We start from the raw sequence: 20,005 nt of genomic DNA, 5'->3' as shown, positions 1-20,005 counted from the left end.
TATTTTTAAATTTCCTGCCATTTTCTTGTCAAACACTAAGCTTACAATTATATTGGTGTAGTCACTGACCAAGACTATGTCTTGCTCTGAACTACCAGTGCATTTCTGTTTAATGTCATTACGCCTCCCTGAAAAGCTTAATTCTCCAAAGCCTATTCATTTTTCAGATCCAGATCAAGTCTCCCTCCTCCATGAAGATACCACTGACTGTTCTGGCTGATAATTTTCTCTCCATCTTCTGAACTTCTCTAGCACTTGTCACCTGTCCAACTCATTTAAAATCGTGGAACAGTAAAGCTGAAAGCAACTGGACATCATTAATCCAAAACTTTCAGTCTTTATTTTGCCTTTCACATTGTTTACATTATTACAAAAAACGTATTTATATTGATATTTAACATTATGTATTCTTATTTTTTATCTTTCCAAATGTGTTTTCTCCAAGGCGGGAGGTAGAGCATATACATCCTTTAGTCCCCAACCTATCATCAGCATCACTTCCTTTTATTGAGAATTGTAACCTATAAGTCACTGTACTAGGTCCTTTATCTATATTTTTATTGAATTAATACAACAACCTCTTGAGGTAGGTATTGTTATGTCCTTTTTATGGGTGAGAAGAATGGAGAGGATAAATAACTTGCCTGAGATCATATAGCACTAAGTGGTAGAGCTGAATTTCCGACCTAAGTCTGACACCAAAGCCTGTGCTTAAGTAATGTTTCATCGATTATTTAAGGGAAATACTGAAGATTGCAAGTAGCACAAAGGGAGCTGGTCCGTTTTTCTGTTATCTGCTGGCTAAAGTCCACATTCAGAGCTGATAAAAGTTTGGTATTCAACTACCTGGCAAAAGCATCACTTTCTCTATATTTTAAAACTCTCTGGAGATAGTTTTCCAGGTTGTAAGCTATATAAGTACATTGTTTTATGGTGTTTTGTCTAACATTTCATGTTAAACGGTGACCTGTCTATAGAGGGCTAATTATGTACTTCATACATATATTCTCACTGATGGTGACCATAACCGCTATCATAAATAAGCACTTTTACATGTCACAATTGAAAGAGCCTGTGTGGTCTTAGAAATCAAATGGTTTTATATGCAGTCTATATAACTTTTTAAATATAGGTTATGAGTAATGTAAATGCTCAGAGTTTCAGTTAAAAAGTTCTCTATGTGTAAAGTAGTGACAAAAATACATAGGTCACAAATCTTTCTCAGACACAACCACCTTACCTCCACCTGCTCTTGCTGCCTTGTACTTTGGCAATTTACAATTCCTCAATGCTTGTAAGGCCCAGCTCCTCTATAACTGACCATTTAACAAGCCAATGGTGTTAAAGAAAGCTCATGCCTTCGGTCCCCACCACATACCTGGTACATTCTTTTATCATAGCACCCATACCTTTTATTGTTTACATACCTATTTCCTAATAAATGCTTGCTGAATTAATTCATGGAGTAATGTATGAAATCAGTTTTGTGGGGATAGATGGGGATAGACCTGGGAAGTGTTATTGAATGGAGTTTGTGGGTAAAGTTCATTTAACAAAGTTGTGGCATTAAACTTCTATTTTTAAAAATAATTTAAAAACAATTTGTGGAGAAGCACAGCTTAATTAAAGTTACTGAAGAACAACCAGGCATTTACCTATTGCCAACAAAATTATGATTCAATAAAGACATGCATAACAAAATATATTAATGATGTCTGTTTCTAGGAATTTATAATGAAGATACTTTTTTCCCAGTTCAAAAGTTATGATACAGGGCTTCCCTGGTGGCCCAGTGTTTAAGAATCTGCCTGCCAGTGTAGGGGACACGGGTTCGAGCCCTAGTCCAGGAATATCCCACATGCCACGGAGCAACCAAGCCCGTGGGCCAAAACTACTGAGCCCACGTGCCACAACTACTGAAGCCCATGCGGCTAGAGCCCGTGCTCCGCAACAAGAGAAGACACCGAAATGAGAAGCCTGCACACTGCAACGAAGAGTAGCCCCCGCTCACTACAACTAGAGAGAAAGCCCGTGCGCAGCAACAAAGACCCAACACAGCCAAAATAAATAAATAAATAAATACTAAAATAAATAAATTTATTTTTTTAAAAAAGCTATGATACAAAAAACAAACTAGGAAGCCAAAAAACGTCAAGGACATAGAAATTCCTTTAGAGTAAATGTTATTCTGTGTTACCTAATTGTATGCAAAGGCTGGGGAGAGCTGCTTGCATGTGCTACAATGTGGATGCTTTTCATACTGATACCCATGTTGTCTTTAGGAGGATTAGGCTGCTTCCTTTTTCCATTTGGGGAGTGAAGAAGAATGAAGAGGAAAATTCCCCAAACATCCTATGAGTTAAAAGCTTTCCATGACTGAGTACATTTTCCTTCAGATAAGAGCATAGCACTTCTGCTGGCCAACAGTTGATCCACACTCTGAATGCTGCATTCTAACAAGCTCTCCCAGCAATCACCTGGTCTTCTTAAAAGCCAGAGGCACACTCTGAAGAGACAGCTGAGTGAGATTATGAGCACAGTTTGTGGTCATGACCAAATTCCTTAGTGTGAGGCCAAGTGAATGATGGGAATCTAACTTGTAACCTTGGCTCCATCACATCATCAGTCAAAATGTTGCCAACTGAGGCAGTGAAACCAAGCCCTGCATTTGCCATTGGCACTGATGGGCTGTGTGCAGGTATCCACACGCTCTGCTGGGTCCACCTGCAGCTTCCTTGGTGAAGCAAAGTAAATAATTTACTAATTCAAACCTGCTTGGCTGTGTGGCTAACTTCCACAGCCAGATCGCTTCCAGAATTCCCAATGCCAATTATAATGACTCTCTTTCCAGTGAAACTCTCTGGATTCTTATAATCTCGACTATGGAAGTACTGTCCTTTGAACTTCTCAATTCCTGCAAGAGAAGGGAAAATTATTACTGGGTGATGGTTTATCTGATATCATTTGTTAAATCATTCATTTTTTCTGCAGTGTGTAGAGTTTATGCATATATTCTCTGTATGTTCTCCTTTTACTCAGGTGCATTCTTGCCTTTCTGAATATTTTTGCCTGTTTTCTTTTCCCATCACCTCAGAGTGGAACCTTGTGATTTCCTTATTATAAGTAGTCTGCTGAACTCAGGATCTGTTAGTGTTTTAGACCTGTGGACTCACAAATCCAAACTGCTTCAGAAAACCTCCATTCTTTTTTGTCTCTTCACCCTCTTTATTTTTTTTTTAATTGAAGTGTAGTTGACTTATAATATTATATCAGTTTCTGATGTACAACATAGTAACTTGATAATTATATAGATTATGCAACATACAAAGTTATTATGATATTACAGTCTTTTGATTATATTCCTTGTGCTGCATATTACAGCCCTGTGACTGATTTATTTTATAACTGGTAGCTTCTGTCTCTTAATCCCCTTCACCTATTTTGCCCATCCCTCACCCCCTCTTTTCATCATCTGTAAATACCTACTTCCATTCTAATTGGAGTATATATGTTCTTATATACACTAAACTATACACAGAGTGCTTTTTTCCTCTCAGAATGAAAATCCAGGCCAAAGACTGTAATTAAACTCGTTCTTTAAGCTTTCTTTTCTTCCTTAGAAACTCAATATTTCTGTTTATTTCCTCGATTGCTAAAAAAGCCCTCATTCAGGTTAAAGAAGATGTGGTAAATATATACAATGGAATATTACTCAGCCATAAAAAAGAATGAAATAATGTCATTTGCAGCAACATGGATGGACCTAGAGATTGTCATACTGAGTGAAGTAAGTCAGAGAAAGACAAATATCATTTGATATCGCTTATATGTGGAATCTAAAAAAAATGGCACAAATGAACTTATTTAAAAAACAGAAATAGACTCACAGATGTAGAAAACAAACTTATGGTTACCAGGGGGGAAAGGTGTGGGGGAGGGATTAACTGGTAGACTGGGATTGACATATATACAGTACTATATATAAAATAGGTAACTGATAAATACCTACTGTATAGCACAGGGAACTCTTCTCAGTACTCTGTAATGACCTATATGAGAAGAGAATCTAAAAACGAGTGGATATATTTATATGAATAACTGACTCACTTTGCTGTACAGCAGAAACTAACACAACATTATAAATCAACTATACTCCAATAAAAATTAAAAAAGAAAAATTCCCTCATTCAATCTAATGCAGATCAACTTTTATCCTTAAAAAACTAAAATTATTGTAAAACTAAATATAGAGCCTTGTAATTTTCCTGTAGTCCCCCCAATTACTGGTATCTCTACCTCCTAAATAGCGTTAATACAAGTTACCCCATCACCTTTCAGAAGAATATGCAGAATCAGGATAAGCTTTATTTCATCCCAAGATGTTGACTAATATAGATACCACTCTTGTATACCCGAGCCATCCTATACTATTTATTGTTCTTCTCGGTCATGTTCTTACTTTTATACAGTTCTTCTATACTATTTATTGTTCTTCTATACTATTACTTATCTTCTATAAGTATCATGTTCTTACTTTTATCCAGTGCTTCTGCCTGGATCATCCTTTTATTCTTTCTTCATTTGGAGATACTCACCCTTCAACATTTAGCTTGGGATTATCTCCTCTAAGAAAACCTTCCTGGTGCCTGATGCCCTGATGGGTTAAGCAACCCTCCTCTGAGCTGCAATGTATAGATTTCTGTGGCATTTATCACTAACTCTTCATTTTTAATAATTATATTTACAATGAAATTTCTCTTCATTTTTCTATCTCTATAACTAGACTGTGAATTCACTAATTTTTTTTGTTTTTGTGTCTTCACTGTTTAGTATGGTAAAAAATCTCCTCAATAAGTGTTTAAAGAAGTGAAGGACCACTAGGCTGTAAATGATTGACTTTGGAAGTCGTCACTGGATATTGCCATTTTAATTTTGTTGTTAAAGAGAAAGAGTCATGATTTAGTAGAATGCTCAGAAGGTAGAAGATTTGGGCTTTTTGCCAGCTGTCAGAAGTATTGATTCTTTTATGGTCATGGTTTAGAATGATAGGAGTATCACAGAAGACTTTACAGCAGGAAGGAACCAGTGAAGTGATCTAGTACAGTCATCTTGTTTTACAAATAAACTGAAGACACATCAGCGTTGAGGAACTTACTTGTCTGAAGTCACAAGTTGGTTAGTGGTAGAGCAAAGACTAGAACTCAAGGTTTTGCTTCCCAATTCAGTGTTCCTCGCTCTACGCCAGACTTAACTTATTTGTTCCCTCATAAGTTTTCAAAACCTACTTCACTGGGTTGTTGTGGTCACATAAATAATGCACTGGAAAGTACTTCAGAGTATAAAAGGGCTAAGCAGCAAGTTGTGAAAACAGAAGGTTTTAAAGTTCCCATACCTGTCAGTTCCCCTCATTGTTTTATTGTAATCAAATGATATAGAATGAAGGCAATGAAATGAAGGGGGCTTCCTGGATCTGCAGTCAAAATACATAGAAGAGGGACCTTTCCATGTATATTTTCAGACATAGAGAAGACATAGAGTAGAATCTGTCTGGATAGGATAGATACATGAGCATATCAAACCAATCTAAGCACTGGGAAATAAGACCAGTTATTCATTTACTTGACAAACAACTCAGAACACAGAGATACCCACGAAATTCCCTACCTTAAATCGAATGTACTTTAGAAGGTCAAATTCTTTGGCATACATCCTGAAATACTCCAGGACCTGGGAGTTGTGCATGAAGTTAGGATAGTGATCTGGGATGGGATAGTCACTGAAGCACATCATCTCCTTAGAAGTGTTGATGACCACTGACTTGTAAATACTGGCCCTTCCTTCTTCAGGTTCTTCCTGCAGTAAATAAGAAGCATTCATAGCAACTTGAGAATTAAGGTCATGGTTTATAAACAGCCAACAAACATTTGAAAATGTTTTCTGAAAGAAATGCCAATTTAAAAAGTCCCGGGCTTCCCTGGTGGCGCAATGGTTGAGAGTCCGCCTGCCGATGCAGGGGACACGGGTTCGTGCCCCGGTCCGGGAAGATCCCACATGCCGCGGAGCAGCTGGGCCCATGAGCCATGGCCACTGGGCCTCCATGTCCGGAGCCTGTGCTCCGCAACAGGAGAGACCACAACAGTGAGAGGCCCGCGTACAGCGAAAGAAAAAAGAAAAAAGTCCCCTCCCCACAGCCCTTCACATCTCCCAGTATTTGTGCCCTCGTGCAGTCTCTTCCCCTTGAATCTAAGTTGTCTTTATGACTTGCTTTTGACCAACAGCATGCAGTTGGGATGATACTGAATGGCTTCCAAGACTAAGTGATAAGTAGTCTTGCAGTTTCTGCTTGAGTCTCTTAGATTCTAGCTTGCTGTGGTGGAAGTCAGCAGCCACGTAAGAAGTCCAGCTACCCTGAGACCACCATCCTGTGAGGAAGCCTGAGCTAGCCACATGAAGAGCATGTTTGGGATAGAGAGATGTGCAGCCAGCCCCCAGAAGGTCTAGTTATCCCAGCTGACGTTCTAAATATGTGAGCAGGGAGGTCATAGCACACATCCAGTCTCAGCTGTCACCTTATTGCTATGACATAAGACTCCAAGTGAGAACTGCCCATCTGAGTAATAGTCTTTTAAATAGTATGTATATTTCAAAGCCTTGGGAAGTTTCAAGGGTTTCATGCACTTGCCACATTGTCCTCCAGGAAACACTGTACTAACTTACATCCTGTCCACTATGTGTTCCCATTTTACCTCGTTTTTACTAAATACAATTACTCAGTGTTAGCAAAAATGAGGTGAAATGAGATCTTAGTACAGTGTTTTCTGGACAGCAATGTGACAAGTATATGAAACCCTTGCAACTTAGCCTTTTAAAGAAAGATTCAGCATTGTAGACAAAGATTTATGTTAAAGGATGTGAATGACAGCATTATTTATAACATAAAAATGAAATAAACTAAATGCTGCAATATTGTGATTTATAAGAAATATATATTTGGTTATCCTGATGGTCAAAATATATTCTCATATATGGTCTTTTTCCACAGTTCCTGGCTCAGAGCTCCCAATACTCTCCTAATTTCCTAACTGTTGAGAGTGATACAAAGTGTCTTTTGTTATGTTAATATGGTGACCTTTAGAAAGCAACTAAGGTTGTGGGCTGGTTACCAATGGAGCAAACACTGTGATTAGAGGGTTGTAACTTTCAGTTGCCTATCCCCTGACCTCTGGGGAGGCGACAGGGGCTAGAAGTTGAATCAATAGCCAATGCCCAATGATTTCATCAATCATGCCTATGTCATAAAGTCTCCATAAAAACCCAAAAGAGTGGGGTTCAGGGAGCTCCCAGGATGGTGAACCGAAGAGACTAGGGGAGAGTGGTGTGCCTGGAGAGGGCATGGAAGCTCAGTGTCCTTTTCCCTATGTATCTCTTTCATTTGCCTGTTCCTAAATTATATTCTTTTATAACAAACCAGTTGCCTAGTGAGTAAATGGGTTTCCTGTATTCTGTAGCTGCTCTAGCAAATTAATCAAACCCAATGGGGAAGGGGTTCATGGGAATTTCTGATTTATACTCAGTTGGTCAGAAGTATAGGTAACAACCTGGACTTGAGAATGGCAACTGAAGTCCAAATCCCAGCAGGGGGTCATTGGAACCTCCAATCTGTAGGTGGTTGTTCAGAAGCCCAGGTAATAACCAGGGCTTATGACTGGTGTCTGAAGTAGGTTCGAGGGGGCAGTCCTGTAGGACTGAGCCCTCAATTCGTGGAATCTGATGTTATATCTGGGTAGGTAAGCATCAGAACTGAGTTGAATTCTTGAACATCCTGCTAGTGTTTGAGAATTGTTTGCTGGTATCTGTGCACCACCCCCTGCCCACGCACATACACACACATTGGCATTGGTCTCAGAACCATTTAATGCCCCACAAAATACACTTTAATTTGAGAACCACTGCTCTAGATCCTTGCTACCTAAAGTATGATCTGTGGACTAGCTGTAGGGACATCACTTGGGAGACTGGTAGAAATGCAGACTCTCAGGCCCCATCCCAGACCTACTGAATCAGAATCTGACTTTTAGCAAAACCCTCAAGTGATTCAGATGCATCTGAAAACAGAGAAGCATTGCTCTAGCTGATACCAAACCCCAGTTCACTGTTCCTTCCCCATCAAGGTTATCTTCTTTGCTTCCTCAAAAACTTCTATTAACTACCTCATGGGGGTGTTGTAGTGATCACATAAAATAGCGCCATAGCTACCCAGATTGTTATGTTAGCCTCTCACTGAGATATCATAAATGATGACTTTTCAACTCTACTAGAATTTTTAAAAATTGTTTTGATTATGGAAAATTACCTTAACCAATTTGGACCCCCTCTTCTCTTTGTATTCCAGAAAAAGATGTATGGATGTTACTGAACATTAAATGGCCACAAAGGAGAGTGTTCATTGGTTTTGCCCACATTAGAGATGATTTTCCTCCCATTTTTAGAGAAGAATTTTTCAATTTCAGAATCCTGAATAGATCATTCCCATTTCTCTGCCCCATACTTCAAGATCTCATTCCCTTTGGCTGCTAATAATGTTTCCACAGGTCTCTTCTAATCTATCCTACCTATTTCAACCAAAATATTCTTTCTAGGGTATGGTTGTATCTCTGCCCTAATTAAAATTTTAGATGCTGCCCCATTTTCTCTAGTTTATATTTTTCAGCTTAGGATTCAAAGACCTCCATAATGTCTTGGAGTCTATTCTTTATCTCCCCGACTAGATTGTAGGCCCCTTGACTTGTATTCATGATCTTTCCCACAGCATATAAAATTATAAATAGCACTTAGTAGATATTTAATAGATGTACATTGAATTATACTGAGAAAGGTACATATAGAAAAAGGAAATAATTTTCACAAAATGCAAAACAAACTAATGAAATACATCAAAATTTATTGCAAAAACAGTCGAATAAGATATTTTTATCTTATTCACAAAAATTTGCTGTAAGGAAAATTGCAAAATAATATAAAATCAAATGCATAGATATATTCATTTTATAGTATTTAAAATATCTATTAATTAGAAACCACTTAAAATGCCCCCCTCCCCCAATAGGAAAAGGGTTTAGTAAATTATGGTATCTCAATATGATGCAGAATTTACCTTCCACACCACTCCTTAAGTATCCTGCTAAATTCAAAGCAGATCCTGTCAACCCACTGCTTAATGGGCTCTACTGATTCCATTTGGAAAAGCAAATTTCTTATTTTGAAACTCAGCATATTTCACAATCTATCCCAGTCTATCTTTATCTTCATTGAGTGCTCTCCTCAGTTAATTTCAAGCTTCTGAGTCATTAAATTGTTGTTGAAACATTCCAGACTCTTTCACAACTTTAAACTTTTGTAACAGTATAGTACTGCTTCTTCATTTGGAAAATTCCTATCTATAATTCAAGAGTCACATCAAATGTCATTTCTTTGATGAAGTATTTCTTGTTCTCTCCACTGAGTCAAATGCCGCATTCAACCTCCAAGCTGCCAAAACTCTCTGCTCAGATTGCCATCAAGGCAAATTAGAACACACAATATTCTGCATTTGTTTCTATGACTGTGAGGTACCCGAAAGTAGGATTTGTGTCTAATTTTTTGCATCTCTGTCATCAAAACAGTACCTCATATATACTGGATGCTTAATAAATGCTTTGAAATGAATTAATGAGTGAATTATAGAGACTGAATTTGGAGATACTTAAAACTATGATTTTGAAATCTGTAGAGGAACACTGAAAATGGTCTATGATATAACTTTAAGTGGAAAAAGTAATATTATAAAATTAAGGTCAATTCTAATCACCAAATATATAATATTATGTATGCCTAGGGCAATTGTATACCTATGTCTATCCATGTCTATATAATTATACATTGTATAATCTCTCCCCTGTTATATGAGTATATTTTATTTATTTTAAATCAATAAAACTTCAAAGTAGGAAAAACAAATTGATTTATTAAGGAGGTAGAAGTTTTTCTTTTATTTTTGTAGAAGTGTTGTTTATACTACACCTTGATGATAAAAAACTTCAACAAACTAGGAATAGAGGGAAACATCTTCAATTTAATAATGAACATCTGCAAAATACCTGCAGCTAACAGCATACTTAATAGTGAGAAAATGGACAATTTCCCTCCCATAAAATTGAGAACAAGGTAAAGAATACTCTTACAACTTCTATTCAACACTGCACTAGAAATCCTAACTCATGTAATAAGATAAGAAATGGAAATAAAAGTATACAGATTGGGAAGGAATAAATAAAATGATTTTTCTTCACAGATTATATGACTGTGTAGAAAATCTCAAAGATTTAAAAATAAAAATTCCTGGAACTAATAAGCAATTATAGCAGGGTTGAAAGATACAAGGTTAATATACAAAAGTCACTTACTTTCCTATATACCAGAAATGAAAAATTGGACTTTGAAATTAAAAAACCAGTACCATTTATAATAACACTCCCCCCAAATGAAGTGCTTAGGTAAAAATCTAACAAAATATGTATGAAACTTATATGCAGATACCATAAAACACAGAAGAAGAAAAACATAAATAAATAAATGGAAAGATATGCTGTGCTCATAGATTGGAAGACAGTATTGTTAAGATGTCAGTTTTCCCAACTTGATCTGTAGATTCAACACAATCCCAATCAACATCCCAGCTAGCTATTTTGTAGATATTGACAAACTGATTCTAAAATTTATGTGGAAAGAAAAAAGGCCTAGAATAGCCAACTTTGTCCTTACGTGTGGACTGTGACTAGTGACTTTCTTGCAAAGAGTATAGTATGACAAGGGAGAAAAAAAGGAGCAACTTTAAAGTGGCAAACCCTGATAAACACCATCTCAAGCCAGGTCATCAAGGTTAACATCAATCGGTGTGATAAGTTTGATAGTGTGTACCATTGATACGATGTGATGAGGACAGCACCCTACCTCTAAGGCCTTCCTCCCCAAAATTCATAACCCCAGTCTAACCATGATGAAAACATCAGACAAATCCCAGTTGAGGGACGTTTTATAAAATACCTAACCAGTAATCCTCAAAACTGTCAGGGTCATCAAAAACAAGGAAAGTCTGAGAAATTGTCACATCCAAGAGGAGCCTAAGGAGACATGACAACTACATGCATTGTGGTGCTCTGGATGGGAACACCTGGAACAGGAAATGGCCGTTAGGAAAAAACCTAAGTAAATCTGAATAAAGCATGGACTTCAACTAGTAATAATGTATCAATACTGGTTCATTAATTAGGACAAATGTATCATACTAATGTAAGATGTTAATAATATCTGGGCATGGGGTATATGGGAACTCTGTACTATCTTCCTAATGATTCTGTAAATCTAACACAGTTCTAAAATTCAAAGTTTATTTAAACATGTTGTTTGTACATAGAACGTTTTTTTTTTTTTAAATTAAATTAATGCGTGGTAGGGTCCTTTTGGAACCAAGATGTTTGAGGGGACAGGGGTAGACACATTCCTAACTATCAAATTTGACTTCATTCAGTAGATATTTCTAAAGTCTCTCTGTAATAAAAACACTATATTAATGCTAAAAAATACAAGTCTGTCCCTGTTTTCCAAGGGTTCAAAGTTTAGTACAAGGAGTAGAGTCATGCTTTCCACCCCAGGTGTGTTGGGTTCACTGAGCTAAATGAATCACAGATCTTACCCCTGTGACAATAATCATATATTTGTATTCTTTTTCAAGTAACTAAGACAACAAAGTGTTATTGTGTGTCAACAAAAACCTTCAAGCCCTTCTAAACACCTGATTGGACCCTACGTAGGGTTCATTACTGTCAACTCACCGCTTTACAAAAGAGAGTGAGGGCAGAGCAGTACTGGGTCAGTGAGTATTAAAAGAAGCTTCTGCTCCTGCATTTTAGTATTTCCTACCATCGGCGAATAATCTGCCCTCTAGAGATGTATCTTGATTCTATTTCCTGCCTAAGCACATGACTCGCATTGAGTAGGAAGTTCATATGAGAAAAGAGAGAACAAGGGACGTAGGGTAGTGTAATTGGAACTGAAGGGACTGGAGGCAATAGTAAGGGCAGAAGAAAGGAGAAAAATGACTCCCCTTCAGTGGGAGGAGTGAGAACTGTTCCTTTGACAGACTCTCAGAATCCTGTGGGACAGAAGCTGTCTTAGGACTGTTGTACTCACACTGGACTCATCTGGGGAACGCTAAAATACTAATGCCTGGTCCTTACTCCCAGAGACCCTGTTTTTTTTTTTTTCCCCCCCCGGTATGCGGGCCTCTCACTGTTGTGGCCTCTCCCGCTGCGGAGCACAGGCTCCGGACGCGCAGGCTCAACGGCCATGGCTCACGGGCCCAGCCGCTCCGCGGCATGTGGGATCTTCCCAGACCGGGGCACGAACCCGTGTCCCCTGCATCGGCCGGCGGACTCTCAACCACTGCGCCACCAGGGAAGCCCAGGGACCCTGTTTTAATTGCTCCTTCTCTAATGTGTAGACAAGGTTGAGATCTGCTGGTAAGAGGTCGTGTGGTGGCCCCGGAAAGCTCAGGGCACCAGAGTTTATCCCATCCACCTCAGAAGTCTTTTCTCCACACATCCTTAGCTAAACTGCAGAATGCCTGAGGGCAGTGGCAGGAGGTTATATAACTCTGTGTCTCCACACCATCTAACAAAGTCTGAGCTTCAGAAATGTTTGTTCAATGAACTGTTATCGATTTTGTTTTCAACACGCAATGTGATCCTCATTTATCACCTGGGAAAGCTGGGGTAGAAGCTGAAGGGCAAAGGTTTCCATGTTGGCTGCGCATTAAAAATAACTAGTGGAGACCTTTATTGACACCCCAGGCCAATAAAACCAGAATCTGGATGGACTGATATCAGTATTTGTTAAAGTTTGTTAAAGTTCCCCAGGTGATTGTTCAGTGTTGCAGCGAAAGCTGACAGCCACTGCTCTACAGTTACCCTCTTTTAAGTATTTTTGTGTCCATTCAGTTGTCTTTTTGGGGGGAGGTGGTTGATATTTAAGAATTAAGAACGCCTATTCAACTAAGGGTGTTTATTACTTAATTTCATATTTTAAATTAAAATGTTATAAATATGCCCATTTTATATTATATTATATCCATATGGTACCTTTGTATCACATATACACTTTAGAACCTCACTACGTGAACTCTAGTTATCAGATCACCAGCATCAACATCACCTGGGGCTTTACCTGAAATATAGAATCTTGGCACCACCCCAGATTAATGAATCGGAATGTACACTTCAGCAAAAGCTCCAGGGATTCATGTGCACATTAAAGTTGGAGAAGCACTGCTTTGGTATGCTTTAAGGATTTTTAAAATTCAGATTGACTAAAGAATATTAAAAATTATTTCCCCTCAGCATTTCATAAGGGATTTATCATTTTAAGCTATTTCGTTCATAAAGTAATATTGCAGTATGAAAATTAAAGTGATATGTCTCACATTTCTACCGACTTTTCACCATCAGTCTGGTCTAACTTTAATGAGGAGATCAAGAAGAAAGAAATTTATATTGAGTCCCTGAGACCTGTTACAAGAAAGAGAAAATGGAAGCCCTGAGTTGCCAGCGGCTTACTGGACACCCGGTAGCAATGGTGGAATTCCAAAGTGCTTGGGACGATCCTATATATGAAACCCCCAATGAATTACAGAAAATTTAGGGGGGGTAGAATGGGGGAGAGGAAGGCTCCAAATAACAAGCAAGGGGGTCACAGAAAAGCAGATCTGAGGCAATTCTTGAGGAAACCAGCATCAGCATGTAAAACATGTTTAATCTGCAATTAATGGATGTTTATAATACCTCAGGCTCCACAACTGTGTAACTGTGGAATATGTGAGAATGAAGGTCTCTATTTCTACAAGCATTCTAAGCAGCCACCCAAGATATTTTGCTTCTATAGGATTCATTTATAAAACATAAATATATTTGGTGCCTAATATATGCCAGGCATCCCCCGTGGCTCTAGAAATATAGTGGTGTTTGTGTGTGCATTTATAATATATGTAAAATATATGTATGTTGTATATAATGTAATAGACACAGATGTGGTCCGTCTTAACAGTAGTCAGAGCATTATGATGAAATATAGCTTATTTATTTTCAAGAAAGCAATTTATAAGGTGCTGAAATTTTGCCAAGAGTATAATCAGAAAACACTCCAAATTGGGTCTTTAACAGAGAAGAAGTTTAAACCACTTTGGAAATAAAACCTGATAATCAGGTAGGACGGTGGACCCTTCACTAATTTCATGCCTGGTCAGTAATTGCCAGACCTGGCTAGGATGCTTACGAGACACCAAATGTGTGGGCCACACTCTAGGCCTACTGAATAATAACTGATGTTTAGCAATTATTGTGCCACTGTTATTAGTGATGACATAAGTATTCATTCACTTAATCCCCACAGTAACTCTATGAAGTGGGTGCCAGTATTATCTCCTTCTTAAAGATGACAACACAGAGGTACAGAGAGGGTTAATGGTTTTCCCCAAGGTCACAGTAGGATTTGAACCCAGATGTGCTCTTAACGTCTACACCATGCTGTGGCTGGATTTCAAAAGTAAAATTTCCTATTGATTACAAAATATTTATTAACAGTCTTTTCAGCCATGCCCAAGACTGACTATGACCGAGGCATGCATGGTGTGCTAAGGAGTATCCACCCAGATCCGAATAGGGACGATTGTCAAATAGAGTTAGTCCCCAAGACGGAGCCCAGATGCAAAACAACTGTACTGCTGTTCTACTAAGGAATGCTATGAACGAATGGAACCACTTCTACGTAGCTGGCCAGCACCGTGTTCGTTTTGCGAAATATGAAACAAATCTGGACATCTTAATACACTTAAAACACTGGATTAAAAAGTGAGTTGAGAAGCAAACCCAATGGATATTGCTTTGGAGATCAGTTAAGGAGGGTGATATTCTTTAACATATAATAAGCTTAACTATCATTTAAGTAAGAAGATACCTTAACTGTTAGTAACAAGTTGCAGGGCTCAGTGTGCATATTAAAGCAGCTCAACTTTAAAACTGAGTCTGTGCAAGGACAAGAAAACCCAGTTGCAGGTGCCCTCTGCCCTTCTCTGAAGACGGGACTACTGCTTTGATTTCTCAAGTGAAGGAAAAGTGCAAAGCAAGGAAGGCAGCCAGATTTTATATCCTATTCAAGCACTAGAATCATTAGAGAATTGTTTAAAGAAGGAAGGAAGCAACGAAGGAAGGAAGGTAAGAAAGAAAAGAAAAAAAACCAGTAAGGTTAGAAGAGATTGAAAAGGGGGATTCCTGGAAGGAGTTGTTAGCAGTATTCTAGATCACTTACCGATGAACGCAGACCTGCACCAGAGTTTATCCCATCCACCTCAGAAGTCTTTTCTCCACACATCCTTAGCTAAACTGCAGAATGCCTGAGGGCAGTGGCAGGAGGTTATATAACTCTGTGTCTCCACACCATCTAACAAAGTTTGAGCTTCAGAAATGTTTGTTCAATGAACTGTTATCGATTTTGTTTTCAACACGCAATGTGATCCTCATTTATCACCTGGGAAAGCTGGGGTAGAAGCTGAAGGGCAAAGGTTTCCATGTTGGCTGCGCATTAAAAATAACTAGTGGAGACCTTTATTGACACCCCAGGCCAATAAAACCAGAATCTGGATGGACTGATATCAGTACCGATGAACGCAGACCAAGAGCAACCACTTTACATGTCTGCCATTCTGCTACACCCCCCCATCAAGATTGTTACCCTTTCCTGGATAGCGGCAAAACTCATTACAGACAGTGCCCAACTTGTGATTTTTTGACTTTACAAATGGTTCAAAAGCAATACACATTCCATAGAAACCACACTTCGAATTTTGAATTTTGATCTTTTCCTGGGTTAGCGATATTTTGTAACATACTCTGGTGATGCTGGGCAGTGGCAGCTTCCAGTCAGCTGGAAGTATCAGGAGGGTAAACAACTGATAGACTTACAACCATTCTGTGCCCAAACAACCATTCTGTTTTTCATGTTCAATACAGCATTCAATAAATTGCATGAGCTATTCGACACTTTATTATAAAATAGGCTTTGTGTCAGATGATTTTGCCTGACTGTAGGCTAATGTAAGTGTTCTGAGCACGTTTAAGGTAGCCTAGGCTCAGCTATGGTGTTAGGTAGATTAGGTGTATTAAACACATTTGTAACAGGATATTTTCAATTTACGATGGGCTTATCAAGATGTAACCTCATTGTAAATCAAGGAAGATCTGTAAATGAAAATGATCTCTGTGCCATTTTCACAGACATCAGTGAAGGAAAAAATGCGTGATACCTGCGTCCCATTTTGCTGCCAGCATAGGGAAAGAGGGCCTGCAAAGAACCTGAGGTGATGGCTGCTGAGAGGAGGTCAGCAGGTTGAAGTCTGGCAGGTCTAATCACTGTGAAGCCCATTATACTTCCTGACACGAGGTAAAATATCTTATGCACCTAGTTACGGCGAGAGTTCCAAGTATTAAGGAACCAGATTTACCTGAAACCTCCACAGTCCTCCAATGTCATCAGTCCCTTCAAAGCAGACGGGCTCCAAGCCTTCTTCCAGGCAGCACTTGATAGACGTGAGCCCACTCGCTCCTCCCCCAATCACAGCGATTCTTTTCTTGGTCATGGTCTCCAGAGATCGTCACCGGGCTGTGTCAGTGTAACCTGTCCTAAAGAAAGGATGACAAAAGACAGAAAGCACACATCAGTTAACACCTTTCAAAGAAGAGCTTGAACGTGGCATTTAGATAAATTCTGCAGCAGCAGGTGCCTTTGGGGAACCCAGATTCCAGTGTCCTCGTGGACCACCGGGAACTACTACACCTTGGATGGGTGAGCCCTGTGCCTCGAAGACCCAGAGCTGAGAGCTCTGCTGCGGTGCCCGACCTCGCTGCCTTTGCCCCAACACTGGCAGATCCTTCAGCTGCGATCTGGAGGGCACTGCACTTTCAGCTCTTTGCAAAGAAATGTAAAGCAACAAAGTACAAACAGCAGCAATAGCCAATGTGGAGGGGCTGTTCAGCTCCACCTCCTTTCAGCCAACACACCACCCACTCCGCAGCACCCATTGCCCCACAGAGGGGAGAAAACGTGGGCCAAACCTGCTCTGGGCAGAAAAAATTAACCCTATGCCCTCTCTGTTTTTCACCTGCAGTTGCCCGCACTCTCAGCTACTCTCAGGGGAGACCCTAGGGGCCGGAATCTCCATCACCCGCCCTTCCCATTCACTTTTAACTTCCTGGTGTTGTCTTATAGTGACAGACTCCTACTGGTGAAGGGAAACTGTCACCAACAACCCCGAAGCAAGTCTTGCTCCAAAAGCTTAAGCGAAGAACATCTGTCTTTCAGAAGATCTGTCAGAACACATCCCGGCCCCTCGTCCACATCTCCAAGCCAAACCCCAACCCCACAAATCGGATCTTTGCTTCCGTGCTACGGGAAGAAATTTACTTTAAAATACCCATGCACTGAGCTGGGCGCTGGGGTACAGTGGGGAGTGAGGGGATTAAGTTTCCTGCTTAGAGGAGCTTATAGTTTAGTAGAGAAGACTGATACACAAACAGATAATTTCAAAAAAATAAAAATATTGTAAAAAAGAACTTCCCTCACACAGCTATCTGTGTGATTACAAACACACAGCTACCCGTGTGATTACACTTTTAAAATGTAACAAAAATTTCAAATTATTCGGAAAAGACCAATGTAATGGATATAGGATTTCATACACTGGGTCAGAATCGGGGCTTATTCAACCCAGGAGTCTATTTTGACAGGTGTAAGGGGTTCTGGGAGAGCTGGGTTGTGACAGATGCCATGCATCTTTGTGCACCTCATACTACTCCCTGAGTCAACCTTGCTGAAGATGATTTGATGCCAATAATTCCAGCACTGGGTTTTGACTTACTAACATCACCCCAAAAGTATCCTTCCCAGACCAATCACTATTTCTCAAGGGTTTACCTTATATGGTACAAAAGATACAATGGGAATGGATACATGTAATCCCAAGAATTACATCTCAGCAATCCCAAGAAGAACGTACTATCAACTACTTCTTTTGCAAGTAAGTGGAAAGGCAGGAAGTTACACCTGGCAGTCTGGCTTCAATCACTATATGTACTGCTCCTTTATGAGGATATTTTTACATCTTTTTTAGCCACAAGTCCTTTGTCCATTTCTCAGCTCTCTATTGCATCCCCTTTCTTTGCCTAACTCCTGCCTTTACAGTTCACACTTTAGTTGAACTGCTTTTAGCTTTTGCCTTATTTCAACTACTTTAAAATATATTTAAAAATAGATCATTTGTTTGGGAAATCATTTGGCTCCATCAGGAAGTCTCCTGTTCAAAATATGGTCTGAATTATATGAACACACACACACACACACGTAAACACACACACAGTGGGGAACACATGACATCAACATAGCCTAATGAGAGAATAAAGGGAAATTAGCTTAAGGATGGAGTTATATATATTTCCCAGTAATTAAAGTGTTTTTGTGTTTTGATGTGGTTCTGTCTTTTTGATATGGTTCTTATTATCAAAATGTCATTAATCTCTCAATAGTCATCTTAAGACAAGCTAATCAAAAAGTTTGTATTTTTCTTTAAAAAAAAAGCTACTATTTACTTTTGTTCTGGATTCTCTTCTCACTTTTCTCCAGAAATCCCTTATTTAACTAGTGTCCTCACCATCAAATACCATGAAATAGAATGTCTTTTGTCACCAAATATCTTTTCTTCTGTCTAATGCTACTTTCTCGTAGAAAGAAAAAGCAGGGTTTTTTTTTCCAGTTGATTAAATGCCTCTCCCTTAAGATTTCAAAAATATTAACCTCTTGTCTTATCTCTCCCCAAGATTTATGGCAGCAGAAGGGCCACTGAATACTAAAGAACAAGAAGTTCTCATATAATCATCCTGTTTCTATTAGACCATGGTTTATTGGCTGTTGGAGAAGTTAGTGACTTCCTTTGAGTTAATGAGCTGCTGGACCACAAAAAGCCAATTTGAGTCTGAGCGAGATGATTGCAAGTCACCCAGAGATCCCAGAATCTGAGCTGGATGTAGCACCTGGATGGAATTTGGAGTTGTCTCCCTTGGGGTGGGGATGAGCATATCAGGAGAAGGATGAACACAGAATTCTTGTGGCTAGAGGGGTGTCAGACAATGCTAACTCTTCATTAAAATCTGTTTTCCTCCTATTACAGAATTATAGGACTGTAGCTGGGATGGGGCTGCTCAAATAGCAACAGTATTTCCCAGTTTCTCTTGCAGCTGCACGTGGCCATATGATTAAGTTCTCACTAAGTTCTGTCTAACCCATTTAAAAGGCAATGGTTTTCCCTGGACTTCTGCCCACTCTTGTTTCCTGTAGCCTAGAATAATGATAACAGAGAGATGTTTGGGAACTATGTATTGAAGTAGGTCCACTATCAGATTGGGGCCCTAAATGACTGGATCTTCTAATCTGGATCTATTAATCTTGGACTGTTACATGAGAGATAAGTCAATTGCTATTTTGTTTATGCTATAGGATTTTTAATTTTGCTTTTTACAGCAGTTAAGACAACCCTAATTAATATTAGTATCAATATTCTTTGGACCTGTAACTTTTTAGACTGATAACTTTCATAAAAGTTTTCAGTTATAAATGTGAACTTATAGTATAATAGTACTTTTAAAAATAAAATTCTGAAAAGTGTTTTAATGCAACCATTTTACCTATTGGAAGTTTAACTTATAAATGAATTACTTGTAAACTGGATAATTCTGAATGTACTAGAGATGCCTAGTTATAGGAAAACTGATGAATACTTTTATAAACTGAATATTAATGTCTCCCTACTGAATCGGTTTTAGAATTTCAGAACAATACAAGAAGTACTTTTAAAACTTAGTATTTTAAA

General features: G+C 38.9%; 1 protein-coding gene across 1 annotated transcript in view; it reads right to left on the bottom strand.

Annotated features, from left to right (window-relative positions):
- LOC112413003 (dimethylaniline monooxygenase [N-oxide-forming] 5-like) overlaps positions 1 to 17,451 on the bottom strand; it is a 28,744-nt gene extending 11,293 nt beyond the window's left edge. The window contains exons 1-3 of the mRNA XM_024764807.1: positions 16,589 to 17,451; positions 5,649 to 5,853; positions 2,772 to 2,914 (exon numbers count right to left, since the gene is read on the bottom strand). Of these exons, the coding sequence (XP_024620575.1) occupies positions 2,772 to 2,914; positions 5,649 to 5,853; positions 16,589 to 16,723 (483 nt within the window). The 5' untranslated portion in view covers positions 16,724 to 17,451. The remainder of the gene's footprint in view (positions 1 to 2,771; positions 2,915 to 5,648; positions 5,854 to 16,588) is intronic.
- Between the last annotated feature and the right edge of the window lie 2,554 nt (positions 17,452 to 20,005).

This window comes from Neophocaena asiaeorientalis, unplaced genomic scaffold (assembly GCF_003031525.2).
Source record: "Neophocaena asiaeorientalis asiaeorientalis breed wild unplaced genomic scaffold, Neophocaena_asiaeorientalis_V1.1 scaffold62, whole genome shotgun sequence".
Classification (NCBI taxonomy): domain Eukaryota; kingdom Metazoa; phylum Chordata; class Mammalia; order Artiodactyla; family Phocoenidae; genus Neophocaena; species Neophocaena asiaeorientalis.
This window is presented reverse-complemented; position numbering and strand designations above follow the sequence as displayed.